Genomic DNA, 18,602 nt, shown 5'->3' on the forward strand with positions numbered 1-18,602 from the left:
AGCAGAACAGGCCAAACGACGAAGTACACTGCTGAGGGGAGCAGTGGGCAGATCAGGAAAGTCTGCTGAGCCATGAGGTCACCTCCGGGGTGGGGATCGAGGTCGTACTGAAGTGGCTTTAGCTTCTTAGTGCTGCACTTTAACATGCTACACCACCAGGGAGGGCCCCAAAATTGTTTTTTAAAACTCCTTTTAAACTCAGCAAAAGTTTTCAATTCAGAAAACTGAGGTATTTTTCTTGTTCTGAGAAACTAGACTGAATTTTCTTGTTGATGTACTAAATATGTCTAAATAGAAGGGGACCCACACATACTACCCAGGGATAAGGTTCAAAACAGTTTCTGATCAACATAAGTATATGTGGATAATTAATATACTGATAAAATATATAGTTAAATGTCCACTTACATTTAATTTCTTAGTTGATACATACTTTGAAAAATTCTATCAAATGCTACATTACAAATATGCCTTTTTCTCCACGTGCTCATTTCATTCAACATTATTTAAACTGAATCTTCACTGTATTTTCATTACCAAAATTTACCTTTTGAGTCCTCTACACCATTAAATCAATCCATACAACTACAACACTTAGTATAGTGCATGGCACATGGTAAGTGTTTAATGAGTCTTAACCATGTTATTTCTTAGCTATGGAAAAACAATTTTCTAAAAGTATTCTCATCCTCTCTTCCAAAATGTACAAGCTCTTTTAAAATACAGTAGTTTCTGATTCCAGGTGTGATGCTGGAATCTAATTTCAAGCCACATGTAGCACTTACATAAAATAATAACACTTTTTAAAACTAGCTCATAAAAATTAGTAAACTCCGTATTTCAATATTATAAGTGATATTCAAAAAGCTTTCTAAAATTTATTATTAAAGTAATATTGATTTGTAAAACTGCATAGGCTTCAGACATACAGCTGTATGAACATTATGATTACAAAAACTGAAAAGCTTCTTTACAATGCTATCAATTATTTAATTACCTGTTTCTTTTCACTGATTCTATCAGTAAAATTATAAACACCAAAACCATAAATATGAAAACCCACCAATGACAGAGGTTATTTCAAATTAATATATCTTTACCAAATAGTTTATTTCAAAACATATTAATTGAAAGAACAACTAGTAATGTGTAAAACTTTCTAAGAACAAAACTATTTTTTTATGAAAGACAATTTTAGGGGGGGAAACATGAATTATTATTTGCATGTAGAGAGTAATGCTATCAAGTATATGTGATTTTTTAATCAACGTAATCTGTACATGCCAAAAAGCATTCTCTATATTTTTATAGTTTCCTTTTTTTTTTTAAGATTTTATTTTATTTGTGCATACAGAGCTGGGGTACAGGCCAGAGGCTCAGGGGCAGTGAGAGGCTTCACCAGAGACAGAGCGGGGAACAGAACAGGCAGATCGACGAAGCACACTGCTGAAGGGAGCAGCGGACGGGTCAGGAGGGGTCTGCCACGCCATGTGGTCACCTCCGGGGCAGGCGGGAATCGAACCCATGAGGAAGCGGCTTTAGATTCTCAGTGCTGTGCTTTACCCCGCTGCACCACCAGGGAGGGCCCAGCATTCTCTATATTTTAAAAGCATCGGAAAACAGCTGAAAAGGTGGCTACATAACTTTTGTCAATGAAGTAAATAAAAGTGAGGTATCCATTCCATTCTATAATACAGATAAAGCTTCTTATTACAGTTTTCTACAAAGCACAGTTATTATGTGATACAAAATGGAACCTAGGAGAATAAAAACTCAGATATTAATAACTTTACCTGGTATTCCTTTAGCCAGGAGAGCAGTCCCGAAAAGCTAAAACTGGCCCAATTTCCTCCATAGTAGCTTCTTCTGTAACAATGGAAAAATAAGCGGGAAGAAAAGAGTAAAAAAATCAAGTCAGTGACCCTCAATAAACGACCACTTGACTGTTTAACTCATTCCATTCTCAGTATCACTGCCTACATGTTAAAAGTACACACAACTGAGCTGTGCAGATCACTGGAAGTAGACTGAAACAGAAGATGCTATAGGCTACTTTTCTTTGTATATGAGTAGGAAAAAAAAAATCTTTTGACAACATCAGCCATTGCAGGTTTGTTGCAAGTGAATAGAGCATGTACACATATGCAGGCATGAAAATATACCCCAAAATTATGTACTTAATTTAAATAACTGACATATTGATAGAATCTGAGAGGTAAAAATCTTTGCCCCTCTTAGAGAAAAGAAAACATGAACAAATCTGACTCTTGGATTAACAAAACTGGGTGGATAGAAAACTTTGAAAGAGCTCAAAGAAAGCCAATGGAGACTGCTAATTTTCTAATAGTTAATATCCATCGCCACCTTCCCTATCAAACTCATCTCCCTTATCCCTGTCTCTTGCTCACTCAATACACATTCTCTCTCCCCCACTCTCTTCCTCTCACTCTTGCTTTCAGTCACTCACGCACACACGCACACACACACACACACAGTAACTCTACAACTAGTGGAAGGCCTGTCACTTCTCTTAGCATTCAAGGCCAAAAGTAAAAGTAGATCCTAATACACAGTGATTCAAGTCAAGACTTTTGCAGTAAGTACAGTAAATATAATATTCCCATTGATAAGTGGGTGAGCAATTGTTCTTCCTTCAACAGCCTTGTGAAGATCTTAGAGAACCTAGAACTCTCAACTAGGATCAGGTAAACTCCTTAGACACTGAACTTCTGATTAACTTCCTTAAATAACAGATTTGGGTGATGAGAAACTCATGGGGATTAAAACTACTACAATAGCTACAAAAAAAATTGATTTGCGGCAACAAACTCTCCAATTATGCACTGTGTAACTGGGTTTCCCAATCCTTGCAAAACTCTTTGTGTTAAATGATTCTCTGTAAGAATAATTCCCAAAATATACTCCATTGCATCTATAGCTTCCATTCTGATTCTAGGGTGAGAGAAATTCTGATTTAATTTTGTTTTTATTTTTCCTCATCTGTACCTTAATGAAATATAACTCTACACAAAAGCTCTCATTAAAACAAAGCAAAGACTAAAATCTTTAATAAACAAAATTTACTCAATCATTATGTTACTGGATATTCTCTCAAAATTCTGACATTAACTTATGCTCAATTTTAATTGCTGACATGGGTCTGAAGAACAGTCAAATTTTAGGTTCATCTGCAGCATTATACTAACAATCACTGCTTTGTTCTACCAGAGAAAATTGTTAAAAAGAACATTCCTGGGAAAGTATATCTGATACTCTAGATTACTACTTTATTCATAATCTGATAGTTTTTGGAAATAATGCAAATTCATACACTGTTCAGAAATCGCTAGTGGGCTTTAAAATGAAGTTAGAATTTTAGCAACTCTAGCAATTCTAGATGATCACTCCTTGCTAATACTTTGGAATCAAGAAGCATGGAAACTGAAACCTTGGGTCAGAGGCAACAGTATCAGAGAAGAAGGTAGGCAATGTTCAGGATGAAATAGTAGAAAAAAAAAAAGGGAATGATAGAATCCACATTTTCCTACAGTAATTTACATTTGCCCCTGCATGAAAATAACATAGAGAACTTCTACCATCATTTCTCATCTTCTAAATAGAAACAAAACAAAATTAGAATATCCTGGGAGTTTGGGGGGAAAAAAGTCCACCCTGAAACCACTGTCTTTATATCTTTTGTTGAGATAGTTTGGTTTCTTTTAAGCCTTCATAAGTTAACAAGCTCTGATTCATATGTGAAAGCCTTAAGAGCTATGTATTTTTAGTAGATAAACCAACTGATAAGTAACAAATGCATAACACAACTCTAGCATTGAATGAATGTAAATAAAATTTTTCAGACAAGAAATTCCACAAAACACATCATTTAATAAATAATGGGCTAGGCACAAAAAAAAGACAACATATTCACAAAATTGACAAAGAGCTGGTAGACAAACAAAAATCTCTTTCAGAGATATCATCAGATGGTTCCTTGCTTTGCCCCAAAGAGAAACATCTAACAGTTGACCAGAGGGACAATTTTTAATTGTCCCTCAGAGTTCCATGACTCGAGGTTTGTTTAAGCCACCCCTTGGAAATCAAAGACTAATACAGACTGTACAAAAGTGACTGAGGAAATTCACATTTCACTGAAAATGAATTAGGTGGAGAAACACTCCTGGAGAAGGCAGCCAAGGCAGGAAACTAAAGTGGCAGACTGCCAAGTCACGTAGGGTCCTAAGGATGAAAGTAGAGACAATACTATTTGGGGCACATAATCTTGAAAAAAGGGAAATGCTTATGAAAGAGCTGGGTTATCTCCACATAGGCTGTTGTACCTGGTGAGCAAAAGACCAGAGATAGCACCATCCACTATCACTTTACCACCTCCCTAGACAAGTGCTGACCTCATGAAGTACATAGGCTGCAGAGTTACAGATCTGGAAGCTGGGAGAGGAATGAGAATACTGCTACCACAAACACAAGCAAAGTGCACTTAGCACGTTTCCACAAGCAGGTAGACCAAATAGGTCCCTCCTCCACACTAGACTAGGTAAATGCAAAAATAATTTTCAATACCTATAGAAACAAGCACAACAAAATAATGGAATCAAATCAAATTAAAACAGAGCACCACCTACAAGGAAAGTAATCCAACTCTAAGTTATTATTTTAGATACTAATCAAAAATAGGGAAATATAAACTAGAAAAATGAGTACACACAAAAAAACCAGTAACACATGGAAAATAGAGATCTCAAGGGAATACAGTATCACAAGAGCACAATTCATCATAATCCACCCACAAAGACATGAAAGATAATATCTCCCTATCAGATAGAACTTTAAAAGTGTAATAAGGGAGTTCTAGAAGATAAGATAAAACTCAGGAAAGTAAATGAAGCTGCTACAAGAGAACTGAAAATATATATATACAAATAAAGTTGAAAAAAAGTTAATGAGCTCAGAAATTGAAGTTTTCAATAAGAAAATAACAATTTCAGAATGCAAAGAGGTCAAGAACTCTAAAGAAAGCCATAAAGGCAGAATAGACCAAATGGAGGATGGAATCAGTGACCATGAAGATAGAAATGAAACAAGGTCCAAGGCAGCAGAGAAATAAGAAATCCCCTAAAAAATGAAGTGCAATAAGAACTATCTGACAGATTATGAATACAAAATAAGGATAGTGAATATTTCAGAAGAGAGGGGAACAGAAAACTTTTAAAAGAAAAATACTGTAATAGAAGAAAATCATCCAGACCTGGGTAAGGAACTAAATATGCAAGTCTATGAAGCTAAAGTAATTTAGGAAAAAAGTAATGATACTAACAACAATACACAAAGTAATGAAATTACACAGAGTTCAAGACCAAGAAAGATTATTAAAGGTGACTCAGGGGACAAAAGCAGGTAACTAATAAAAGTATTCCCATCAGGCTTTACTTAGACTCCACAGCAGAAACTGTGAAGAGATTGGGATAGCATACTCAAAATACTCAAACATAAAAAAGTCAGTCAAGAATATTATATACTGTGAGACTTGCTTTCAGGTATGAAAGGAAAAATAAAGCAATCTTAGACAAAATCTGAAGAAGTTTGCCAACATTAGACCTCCCCTATAAGAAGTGAAAGGAATTTTCTGATCTAAATTTAAGATCAATCAAAAAGATTAACAAAGAAATAGTGAACCAGAAAATGAAACACAAAATGGCTATACTAAGCCCTTTCACATCACAACTCACACTTACTGTATATGGGCAAAACTGATTAATCAGTAGGCAAAGAGTAACTGTCCCTAGTGGCACAGGGGTTAAAGACTCAGCACTATCAAGCTATCACTAGTCACTGAGGCATGAGTATTATGACCCACCAGGGAACTAACCCACAAAGCAAAGCAGACCTCTCCTGTCTAGGCTGCTGCTCCCCTCAGCAGTGTGTTTAAGTAGATCAGCCTGTTCTGCTCCCCACTCTGTCTCCAGTGAATCCTTTCACCCCCTGCATTTCTGGTCTAGACCCCAGTTCTTACATGTATAAATAAATAAATCTTTAAAAAAAAATTATTGTCTCCATAAAGTGTATATAAGCTCCAAGACTAACACGACTCAAAGTAAATAGGCATAAATAACCCTACAAGCAAACAGGACCCCAATAAAGACAAGGGCCATCATAATTCTATATGATAAAAGAGAATTCCAAAGAAAAATGGAAACCAGATACAGGAATGGTTATTATGTAATGAGTATACAGAGTTCAATCATATATATATACATATACATGCATATTAATACCTATATCAGGAAGAAAGGAAACTCGTCAATACAGATGAACCCAATAAAGGGGCATCAACATAAGAAATTAGCAACAAAAAATATAGACATTTATAGCAGCAAAAAAAAAAAAATACTAAGAGGCTTCAATATCCCATTACATCAATAAACAGATCACTTAGACATAAAATCAACAAGAAATGAAGAGCCTTACTTAAGGAATTAGACAAGATATGATTAACAGACATTTATTACATGTTTAATAGACATTTGGAGGCAAAGTACCCCCCAAAAGTTGAGATTACATTCTTCTAAAGTACCCATGGAACATTTCTGAGGATTAACCATGTTTGGGGGTCACAAAACAAGTACCAATAAATTAAAAGATGGATTCTTACCCAGTATCTGGCTATAATAATATCAAACAAATCAACCAGATACCGTATTAAATATGTAGAGAATAAATAACATACCACTGAATGACCATTTTGTTAGCTAGAAAATCAAAGGAGAAATTAAAAAATAACTAGAGATAAATAAAAATAAAGACATGTGGCCCTCTCTGGTGACACAACGGGTTAGGATGCAGCACTACAAGCTGGCCACAGCCACTTCAGAGTGAGTTCGATCCCCAGCCCTGGAGGTGATCCATAGAGCATGGCCTGTCCTGACCCACCCACTGCTTCCCTCAGCAGTGTACTTCGTCAATCTGCCTGTTCTGCTCCCCACACTCTCTGGTGAATCCTCTCACTGCCCCTGTACCTCTGGTGTGTACCCCAGTTTTGTATGCATAAATATATAAATCTTTTTTAAAAAGTAAAGACATGTTTCCAGAACCTATCCGATGAAGGAAAGGAGTATACAACAATACAGGTCTAACGCAAAAAGCAAGAGCTCAAGAAACACCTTAACAACCTAAAAGAGGGCCCTCCCTGATGGTGGAATGGGTAAACACAGCACTAAGAAGCTAAAGCCACTTCAGCAAGAGTTCAATCCCTGGCCCCAGAGGTAACCCATATGGCGTGGCAGAACTCTCCTGACCCGCCTGCTGCTCCCCTCAGCAATGTACTTCCTCAGTCAGTCTGTTCTGCTCCCCATTCTGTCTCTGGTGAATCCTCTCACCGCCCCTGCACCTCTGACATGTACCTCAGTTCTGCATGCATAAATAAATAAAACTTTAAAAACAAAAGAACCTAAAAGAGAACAAATGAAACCAAAAGCCACAAAAACAAGAAAATAATAAAAATAAGAGCAAAAATAAATAGAAATTACAAAGTCAATACAAAAGATCAATGAACCAAAAGCCTGTTTATTCAAAATGATAAAATAGACAAACCTTTACATAGGGTCACAGCAAAGGGATAAAAGTCTAATAAATAGAATAAAGAAACAGAAGTTATGAAAGAGTTCTCAAAACTTAGAGGAAAATAAAATACTACTATGAACAATTTCATGTCATAGTAATAAATTGGATAGCCTAGAAGAATTGGACCAATTTTCAGAAGAATACAACCTTTTTAAGATTGAATTGGGAGGAAATATAAAACCTGAAAAGACCAATTACAAATAATGAAATTGAAACACTGATGAAAAGTCTAACAAAAAACAAATCACAAGACCAGATGGATTCACCTGTGACCTCTGCCAAACCTTCAAAGAAATAAACTGATACATATTCTTCTCAAGCTCTTACAAAAACTTGAAAAAGAAGTAATGTTTCCAAAGAGATTTTACGAGGCCAGCATTACACTGAAACAAAAGCAGAGTAGGATATTACATGAGAACTACAGACCAATATCCCTAATGAACATAGATGCAAAAATCCCCAACATACTTATAAGCCTAATTCAATAATACATAAAAAGATTTGAACAATATAATCTACTGGGATTTATTTCTGGGATGCAAAGATGATTCAACATATGGAAATCCATCAATTTAAATCATCACATCAATAAAAGGAAAGATAAAAATCATACTATCATATCTACAGATGCAAAGAAGGCATTTAACGAAATCCACCATCTGTTTATGGTAAAAAAAATTTAAATGAGGATAGAAGGAACATATCACAACATAATATAAAGGTCATATATGATAAATGTACAGGTAATATCATACTCAGTGATGAAAAACTGAAAGATTTTTCTCTAAGATCAAGGATATTACAAGGATATAAACATTCACCACTACTATATAAAATGTTACTGTAAGTCCTAGCTAGAGCAATTAGAGAAATTAGAGAAAGATATCACAAGAATCCAAACTGGAAAAGAAGACACAAAATCATCACTACCTATAAATGACATGATAGTATATATAGAAAACCCAACAGACCTTACTAATATACTATTAGAAAAAAAAAAGTAAAAAGCAGTGAAGTGGTAGGCTAAAAAATCAACATACAAAATTCTGTTCTGAGCCTATGCACAAAAAACAAAATATAAGAGAATGAAATTAAGGAAGCAATCCCATTTACAAATGTACTAAAATGAATGAGTAGGAACAATCCTCACAAATGAGTAAAATATCTTTGAATGAGAACTACAAGACATTAAAAGAAATAGAAGACACAGAGATGGAAAGATATTCCTGCTAATGAATTAGAAGGTCTAACATTATTAAAGAGGCTATATAATGCAAAGCAATACACAGATTCAATGCAATCTCTATCAAACTACCAATAACACCCTTCAAAGAAATAGAACAAACATTATTGTAGTTATATGGCATCACAATGCTTTCTGAATATCAAAAGCAATTTTTTACATAAGGAAAAAGGGAAGTATCAAACTCCCAGACGTTGAACTATGTTACAAAACTACAGTCATCAGCCAACAGTGTGATACTAGAATAAGCACACAAACACACAAAAGTTGAATAAAACAGAGATAAGAAATCCAAACATATACAGTTATTTTATGACAATGGAGTCAAGAGTATATAAGGAGAAAGGAAAAGCATCTTCAACAAATGGTACTAGGAAAACTGGACAGTCATATGAGAAAAAAAAATGAAACTTTATTATTTAACACTGTACACAAAATTTACTTTAGAATGAATGAACTAGTCAGCTATAATACCTGAGATCTAAGATACATGGAAGAAAACATAGGCCATACAATCCCAGACATCAACATTAGGATATGTTTGGGTACTCAACTCCAACTGCAAGGGAAACAAAAGCAAATATAAATCAATGGGACTACATCAAATTAATTTTTTTTCAGCAAAAGAAACCAACATTTAAAAAAAAAGGAAAACTGCTGACTGGAACACATTACTGAACATCTAGATGTAACAATGGTCAATACACAAAATATACAAAGAACTTAAAACAGCTTGACAACAACAAAAAATACAGTCAGTAAATGGGCAGGAGAACTTAGAAGACACTTCTCCTAAGATGATATACATATAGCCAACAGGCACATGGAAAACTGCACATCACCCGCTAAGAACATGCAAATCAAAACTGCAATGAAATATTGCCTCACACCTGTAAGCCCTATATGACCTATATCAAAAAACTAAAACAAGTGTTTCAGGACTGTTGAGTAACATGAATGTTTGTATACTACTAGTAGGGTTGTAAATTACTATAGCCTCTTGGGAAAATAGTAATGACTCCTTAAAAGATAAAAACAAATACTATATGGTACAGCAAGACTTCTCCTAGTTATTTATCCAAATATGAAAATAATTGAAAAATAATATTTAATGATAGTCCCTAGGCTCATAGTAGCATTTATTGCAATAGTCAAAATACAGAATCAACCAAAATGTCCATCAACAAATGTCTTAATAAAGAAGTTATATCACAGTGGCCTCCTTGTAGTGCAAGGGGTTAAGTCTCAGCACTGTCAAGCTATCAGGTGGCACTACAGCATGAGTTTGATCGCTGGCCAGGGAGTTAGCCCACATGGCACAGCAAACCTCTAGTGTCTCACCTGCTGCTCACCTCAATGGTGTATTTTACTCAATCTACCTGCTCTGCTGCCTAATTTGTCTCTGGTGAATCCTCTCACTACCACCCCCATACCTCCCCACCCCCCACCCCATACCTTTGGCCTACACCTCTGCTCTGCTCTTGTTGTATAAATAAACATAACAATTCTTTAAAATAAAAGTTATAGTACATATACTCAATGGAATGTTACTCAGCTATTAAGATGAAATCTTACCTCGTATTACAACATAGATGCGTATACTAAGTGAAATGAGTCAGAAAGTGAAAAACAACTACTGGATGATTTCACTCATACATGAAATATATATTTACACACACACACACAAACCCAGTCTAAAAAATATATAGTGGTGACAAGAGAAGAAGAGGAAGCAGTATAGGAGAAATAGTTAGAAAGTTCAGTTTTATAGTATGAATGACACCAGAACTTTCGTGTTAAGGTGAAATAAGCTAAATAAATAAATCTGATGGTAAATACTCAAGAGTCTGTTGTCTTTCAGTACAGTAGTGAGGGTAGGATTTGAATCTGAAGAGGGCTGAGGGAAAACTCAACATTCTGGAGTGATTGCAATGTTCTGTCTTGATGAAGTTTGTAGTTACACAAGTATATGCATTTGCAAAAAAAAATATTAAATGTAAATTCAAAACATGTGCATTTAATTCCATGCAACTTTATCTTGAAATGTGTAGTATCAACAAATATTGAAATCTAATAAATGACATGCATGCTAAAATATTTCGGACTGAAGGTACTGGACGTGCACAACTTAATTTAGGGGAGGCGTGAAAGCACTATTGATATTGTTGAGGTGGTCACAATGAACTATGGTGGAGGACAATGGTACCTTGGTGGTAGGTGTGGAGTGAGGACAAGCATCTCAGGAAGTGTGGGTCTATGCTTTTGAATTATATACAATGTTGAAAAACAATGTTACTTTGATTTTAAAAAATTACATAAAATAAATGGAATGATGAATGGTTAGAAGAGCAATCATTAAAAGCCACGTAATAAAGCAAATACAGCAAGATGTTAAAGGCAGAATCTAGATAGTGGATACACTGGTATTCACAGTAAAATTTTTTCAACTATTTTATATGTCTGAAAATTACCATGACAAAATATCATGGTAATTTTCTCTCCCATACGCCTGGTAATAAGACAGAGCTAAGTGGTTCTAGGTTTTTCCATCAAGCTCCCATTTTTAACTTTTCCTGTCAGTGATCTATTAATTAACATCAGCATCTGGTGGTCTCATAAAATTATGTTTGTAAAAGGCAAAGTATGTTTTTAATTACTGTGGTCTTTCTGACAATATGGGTAACAATTATTTGTAAACTTACTTTCAACTCATAAAATAGACTTTGACTAAATTCATTTTCATATTTGCATGGTTCTAAACATGGTTTACAAAACCAAAGTCTATAGATAGCAAAATTCAACATTCAAAATGAAAAAAAAATCAAGGTAACATTCTAATATGCTCTCTAGAACATTACTGAAAAATAAAATTTAAAACCCGCAATATATTCTTAAATTTTGTATTTAAAGATATACCTTCCGAAAACAGGTATTTATAAATTTAATTTATAAAATATTATTTCCACTTTAAAATTGTTTTGTAGAGAACAAAAAAGCTAGGTTACTAGTCTTGTTTTTAAAACTCCATAAACACGATAAAGTTAAGGACAAGTTGAGAACGTCCTGACTGAAGAAAAAAGGGGAACTGAACACTTTCTGCCAATTTTGTGTCACAGCTGCCTCTGTACATCAAGGAAAAGAAAAAGTAGTTCATGCTGACATTTATCTCTACTGCCAGGAAACCTATTTTATATAGTAAAAAATTCTTCCTTATACTGGAGTCTCACTGTGGAATTAGAAAAAGAGTATTCACAATATCTAAAGAACAAACATAAAACTGATGCACGAGGATATCTGAAATTTCATGATGGGAAAGTTAGCTAAAATTTTTAGTTAAAAGGGTGAAGGCAAGATGCTGACAGAATGAAGATGCTCACTTCACCTATTACTCCATACCTTCAAAGCAGGACTGCAGCAGAACAAAGCCAGTAACTTCTGAAGGAAAAACAGGTAATTACAGCACACACAGGGAGTAATAATGGTGGTACACAGAGTAGCCTTAAACAAATAGTTAACACCTGATGTAGAAGGTCTACTAAGACATGGACCCAAAAAAATTTGCAGAGCACTCCACCAAAAAAAAAAACAAAACATAATACACTTTTCTCAAATGCATATGGACATTATCTGGAATATACCACGTACTGAGTCACAAAACAAGTATCACAAATTCAAAAAGACTGAAATCTTTTCAAGCATCTTCATAGACAAGGACAGTATCAAACTAGAAATCAACTACCAAAGAAAGCAGGGAAATTCTTTAATACATGGAGAATGAACAACACACTACAAAAAGACTACTAGTTAGTAAATCAAAAAGTACATCAAAGGAATGACAATGGGGACACAAATTTCCAAACTTATTATGATGCAGCTAAAATAGTACTAAGAGGAAAATGCATAGCAATATAGGGCAACATCAAGAAACAAAAAATGAACTCAAATAAATAAAAATCAAAGCAGAAATAAATGAAATAGAAATCAAAAAGTCTAAAAGGTTAATGAAACCAAAGGCTGTTTCTTCAAAAAATTAAACAAAAATTAAAGTGCAGCACTGTGAGGCTGTCCATAGACACTGCAGAGTGAGTTCAATTCCCAGAGAGGGAGGTGACCTTCATGGCGTGGCAGACCTCTCCTGACCTGCCTGCTGCTCCCCTCAGCAGTGTACTTCCATCAGTCTGTATGTTCTGCTCTGTTCCCCACTCTGTCTCTGGTGAATCCTCTCACCCACTGCAACTCTTGCCTGTACCTCAGTTCTTGTAAATCTTTTTAAAAGATCTTTACATCTTTTTAAAAAATTAAAACTGGCAAAACTCTAGCAGGACTAAGAAAATATGGGAGGGGGAAATCTCAAGTGAAAAGGATCAAGAACAAAAGAAGAGAAATTAAAACAAATGCAGTGGAAATTTAGAAGAAAACAAGTCTGGCATGCCTACTAGTACCAATTTGTCAGGTACTATTGAATAGATCTATTCCAATAAAATCTGGTTGAATGCCACAAGAATTATGTTACTAGCTTTCTGACAAATAATAGAACATGGGAGGGAATAAACTGGTCTTACCCCAAACACAAAATCTCATTTACTAAAAGCTCCATATACCTGATACACAGAAAAGCTGAACTCTTTTCACTATGCCCTCAAATCAAGATCAAGGAAGTCAGTCTTCTTAAAAGAGTATAAAGATGTGATTCTAAGGTCAGAGAGGAAAACCAGGCCCTTCCTTGATTCTGAAGAGTCCCATAAGGTCATAGAAAGTTGCTCTGTTAATAAGATCATATCAGGTTATGTCCCCAGTGTTTAAAGCAGGAGGAAGAGTTTCCTATGTTCAAAGTTAGTCATTTTTCACTACTCCTACATCCAAATCCATTATTCACAACAAAGGTAGACAAAGTAATATGCAAGGCTCAATTTCTGTTTTCTGCTGTGATCTCATCTATTTCTACAGACTCAATTATCACTTGTCTGCCGATGACTCACAAATTGTTCTCTCAACTTTGGGACTCCTTTAGGGAGCTTCAGACTCATAGCTTTTCCTAGGGTGAAAATAGAGATCATGTATCATCAGGATAATGTACGCATTCCTTTATTAAATATCCTATTAAATTTAACCTCTATATAAGAAAAAGATTTATAAGTATTCCTTATCCCCAACTTGGTTTTCTCTTGATTTCCAAATTCAATAAATACCAACACCATTTTTGCAGCTTCTCATGTTAAAACCTCTAGAACTCACTACTTCCTTCCTTACGTGTTAATTCTAGTTAATCACTCAAATTCCTTCTATCCTTGCTACCCCTACTATTTCTGCCTTATTTCAGACCTTACCTCTTATCCTGTCAGTTTGTTAGTATCCTCCAAGGATTCCTATCTCTAAATTCTTCTCCACATTATTACCATTGTGATCAGGTTCCTGCAATTCACATCATGCCATTCCCTAGCTTAAAGGTGTCTTAAAGCCATCACCCACCACGTTGGCCCACCACCTCATGGGGCAGTGGGTACTGGTATGTTTGATATCAGGTCCTTGGCTGCTGCCCTGACACAGAGCTGCAAAGATTGCAGATATGGCTGTGGGTAAAGAAAAGTGCAAAGAGCAGCAGCTAGTATTGTTGCCCAAATCCCACATCCGGGTCATCGTGAAGAACTCCCCTAAGTTATGCAGCATCAACCAAGGAGGTGCTAGTGTTCAGTCAAGGCCATGTAACACTTTGTTCAATATCTAGCCACCTACTGCCACAGACATGGTGGAAAAGAAAAGAAAGCTCTCACTGTGATTTATCAAATACCACAGAGGAATTGGAAACTTTTCAGTTACTCCCAGATATATTACCAAAGATTTTGTCTAATAAATATCTGAAAATGTTTAAAGAGGGAAGATGAGGAACAGAAGAATGACAACAATGTAAGTGATGATGATGTAGCAGAATCTTAAACTGAAAAAGAAGTGCTTTAAAAATCAGCCTGATGAGCCCTCCCTGGTGGCGCAACATGTTGGAGCACAGCACTATGAAGCTAGCTGCAGCCACTTCCGCGCAAGTTCGATCCCTGCCAGGGAGGTGACTCACATGGTGCAGACCTCTCCTGTCTCGCCAGCTGCTCCCCTCAGCAGTGTCCTTTGTCCATCTGCCTGTTCTGCTCCCTGCTCTCAGGTGAATCCTCTCACCACCCTTGCACCTCTGGCCTGTACCCCAGTCTGTATACATGAAATAAATCAATCTTTTTAAAAGATCAGCCTGATGATGAGGCTGTACTAGTACCACACTATGAAGGGAGTATGTTACTGTGACTTTAGTCTCCTCTTTTCAGAGATTGTTGTATTCTTTCTTGGCTGATAAGGAGCATCTGATTCACCTACAACATCAATAGCCAAAAAAAAAAAAAAAAAAAACTCAGAGAGCAGCAAAGGTACCAAGAAAAAGCCAAAGTACTAAGCAAAGCACGCCACCTGCTGCAGCTGTAGGCTGTAGAGGCAAAAATAGTTTTGATTAACTTTTCAGTTTACAGGTAGATTCTGAATAACTTCTAAGTATCACATGTGAAAATTCATCTATTTTGAAATTATTGTACACACTTGGTTGAGTTTTAGCTAAATGTGGAGTCTGTGGGTAGTATGTTACATCTGAGATTTTGTATTTCAATAAAATTTGGCTCGACTGTCCAAACTCCATTTTGTTTATTTTTTAAAGATTTATTTATGAATACAGAACTGGGGTACAGGCCAGAGATGCACTGGCAGAGAGAGGACTCATCAGAGCAAGCATAACAGGCAGATGGACAAAGTACACTGCTGAGGGGAGTAGTGGGTGAGACAGGCATGGTCTGCCATGCCATGTGGGTTACCTCTGGGGCCAGGGATGGAACTCACACTGAAGCGGCTACAGCTAGCTTGCAGTGCTGCGTTTTAACCTGCTGCACCACCAGGGAGGGCCGTCAAACTCCATTTTGTTTAAATGCAAGCAGGTAAGTTTTTCCTTTTTCATTAAAGAGCTGTACATAGTTGTACAGTAAAATGATATGTGCAACAGCTCTTGAAAAAAAAAATAAAGGTATTTAAATCTCATTAGTGTGTCAAGAGTCCAGTCCAAAATTCTTAACATCACTACAAGGCCCTCAAAATTTAGTTCTAACTTAACTGCGGCCTGCCCTCTAGGCATCACGCTTCTCTGCCATTCATCCATTGGATCAGCCACAACCACACACCCAACATTACCTAAGTGAACGAAGGGCATTTGAAATTTCTCTCTGCTTTTATTTCCCATGTCTAAAATACTACTGCATTACAAAGCTAATGAATGAAAAAGGTAAACTATTATTCAGAAATATTCAAATCTGGTATCTTCTCTGTAAATCCTTCAGTTGTCCAACATGTAACCAAAAAACCTGATTTCTATGCTTCCATAGCTTTGCACATATAAGCTCTATCATACTGTCATATAATTAGACGGCACAAATGTTTTCACTAACTAGAATGGGAGCAACTTGAGGGCAAGTACAGTAGCTTGGTCATCTTGGAACTCACAGTAATGATAGTGATTGGTAACTAAGAGAATTAAACTATTACTCTAGGATTTAAGAGGCGCCAGATGTGGATCCAAATACCAGCTGTATCGCTTACTAGTTGTATGAATTCAGCCGTAATCTGAAAGTCTCAGTTTCGTCATCTGTAAACCACTGAGAGTAGTGCCTGTAATACAATCAACTACCACCCTCCTCACCCTTCTCCTCCTCCACTCCTCGCCAAGTGTAGACACAGGAGAACATGCCCACAGGATTCTCTAATGGCCTTTCACTGGCAATTACTGCAGTCCTGTGCCAGCCAGGCATTGCTAGGTTCACGAAAAACCCCAAGAAGGAAGAGGGCTGATAAGAATGGGGACACCACTCAAAGAACGACAGAACGAAGGATTAAGAATCTCTGATTCCCTCACCTTTATCCAGATCCTCTATTTCAGATGTCAGAGCTTCCTGTGTCATGGAAAGGCAAATCAAAACCCATTTTCGTTAATGTAAAAATAAAAAAAGGAAATTATAGTGACAGGGAAATAGCCTTAAGCTTTATTGTTGCCTAACACATTCTAGCTACAAAAGAGCTGGTAGAGATATGCCATTTCAAAGTCAAAACAAAATACAAGAAAGTTCGCTATTTATTTTTTAAAGGATTTATTTATTTATGCATACAGAACTGGTGTACAAACCAGAGATGCAGGGGCGGTGTGAAGCTTCACCAGAGACAGTGTGGGGGGCGAGGGGGAGCGTGGCAAAACAGGCAGATTGATGAAGTGCACTGCTGAGGGGAGCAGCGGCTGAGACAGGAGAGGTCTGCTGTGCCATGTGGGTCACCTCTGGAGCGTGGAATCAAACTCGCACTGAAGTGGCTGCAGCCAGCTTGCAGTGCTACGTCCTAACCCTTTGAGCCACCAGGGAGGGCCCCTATTTATTTTTTTAAAGAGAGAAGATGGTAAAGACATTGTTCAAAGAGAGAGGGCTTGGAAGTGGAAAACAGTGAAAAAGCATGTATGTACATTCTACTATCTTTGCATGTAGTTTTCCAGTTTATGTGAAAGTATCCTAATTCAAAGCAAACCATTGAATTAAATTAGTCAAAGTGAGAAACATCTACAGAGAAGCTAATGGATTATGACTTCTGCATAGGGCTGTCTCAATCATTTAGCCTCTGAGCTCCATGAAAAATATCCTCCTTATTCAAGAACTGTCATTTGCAAATGAAGTTCCTTGCATACAGATTCCAGGGAATAGAAGATAATACCACATTTTTGTTTCAAAGCATAAATTGCTTCTAAGGGTTATTTTTCCCCACACTGTCCTCCAAATCAGAAGCTGAACATTCTTTGAAAAAGTGTTTTAGTGAATCTTCTACATTTTCTTACAAAACTTTGCTGGCCACACATACATCAACTTTTTAATATTTATCCCATAGGAAACTTCGAGGTAGATTGTGCCAGACGTAGTTTAAATTTGAAGAAAACATGTCACACAACTAATCAGCAGTGACAGTCTCAACTTGACTATCAAGTTCAGTATTTGTTTTCAGCCCTTATCTCAGTAAAAAAAAAACAGGCTTTGCAGTCAAATGGACTTTAGTTGAAATCCTGGTCTTTCCCCTTCATAGAGAAGCAACACCAGACAACATAGTTCAATTCTGAGTTTGTTACCCCATCTGCAAAAAGAAAATTATACTTTTTTTTTCTAGAGAAATACATTAAGAATTGAATCATTTCATATTTGTAAAGTACCTAACATGGCACCAAGCAAATTTTCAGCAAATGATAGCTACTATTATTATATCACATTATCTCTAACAATATACAGTGTTTTGAACACTAGATTAGGTCAAGCAAATTAAAATTATTTTCACCATAAATGAGTGCCACAGACATAATGGACTCTGTCCTTATAAGGGAAAATGTAGAAGGGAGAAAACTAGGGTACATTTGATTCTTTGGTACTTAAAAAAAAAAAACATTTTTCCAACTCTCAGAAGAAAACACTGTTTTCTTTCTTCTACCTAAATAATATGATAGAAATTAGTATTTTCTAGGTGAAGTTATGCTTTCTTTTATTTTCCTGTTCCTTTATAGTGTCTTTTTTTTTTAAAGATTTATTTATTTATTCATACAGAACTGGGATACAGGCCAGAGATGCGGAGGGTGAGAGGATTCACCAGAGACAGAGTGGGGAGCAGAACAGGCAGATCGACG

At 36.2% G+C, this 18,602-nt stretch overlaps 1 protein-coding gene and 1 pseudogene across 1 annotated transcript in view; one reads left to right on the forward strand and one right to left on the reverse strand.

The window, feature by feature from the left end:
* The window catches only part of CHM (choroideremia (Rab escort protein 1)), a 177,044-nt gene that overhangs the window by 114,095 nt on the left and 44,347 nt on the right, over positions 1–18,602 (reverse strand). Inside the window, exon 3 of the mRNA XM_004685626.2 lies at positions 1,794–1,866. Coding sequence (XP_004685683.1) covers positions 1,794–1,866 — 73 coding nt within the window. The remainder of the gene's footprint in view (positions 1–1,793; positions 1,867–18,602) is intronic.
* LOC105853830 lies at positions 3,435–14,815 on the forward strand (annotated as a pseudogene).

This window comes from Condylura cristata, unplaced genomic scaffold (genome assembly GCF_000260355.1).
Source record: "Condylura cristata isolate star-nosed mole 26May11 unplaced genomic scaffold, ConCri1.0 scaffold00019, whole genome shotgun sequence".
Lineage (NCBI taxonomy): Eukaryota > Metazoa > Chordata > Mammalia > Eulipotyphla > Talpidae > Condylura > Condylura cristata.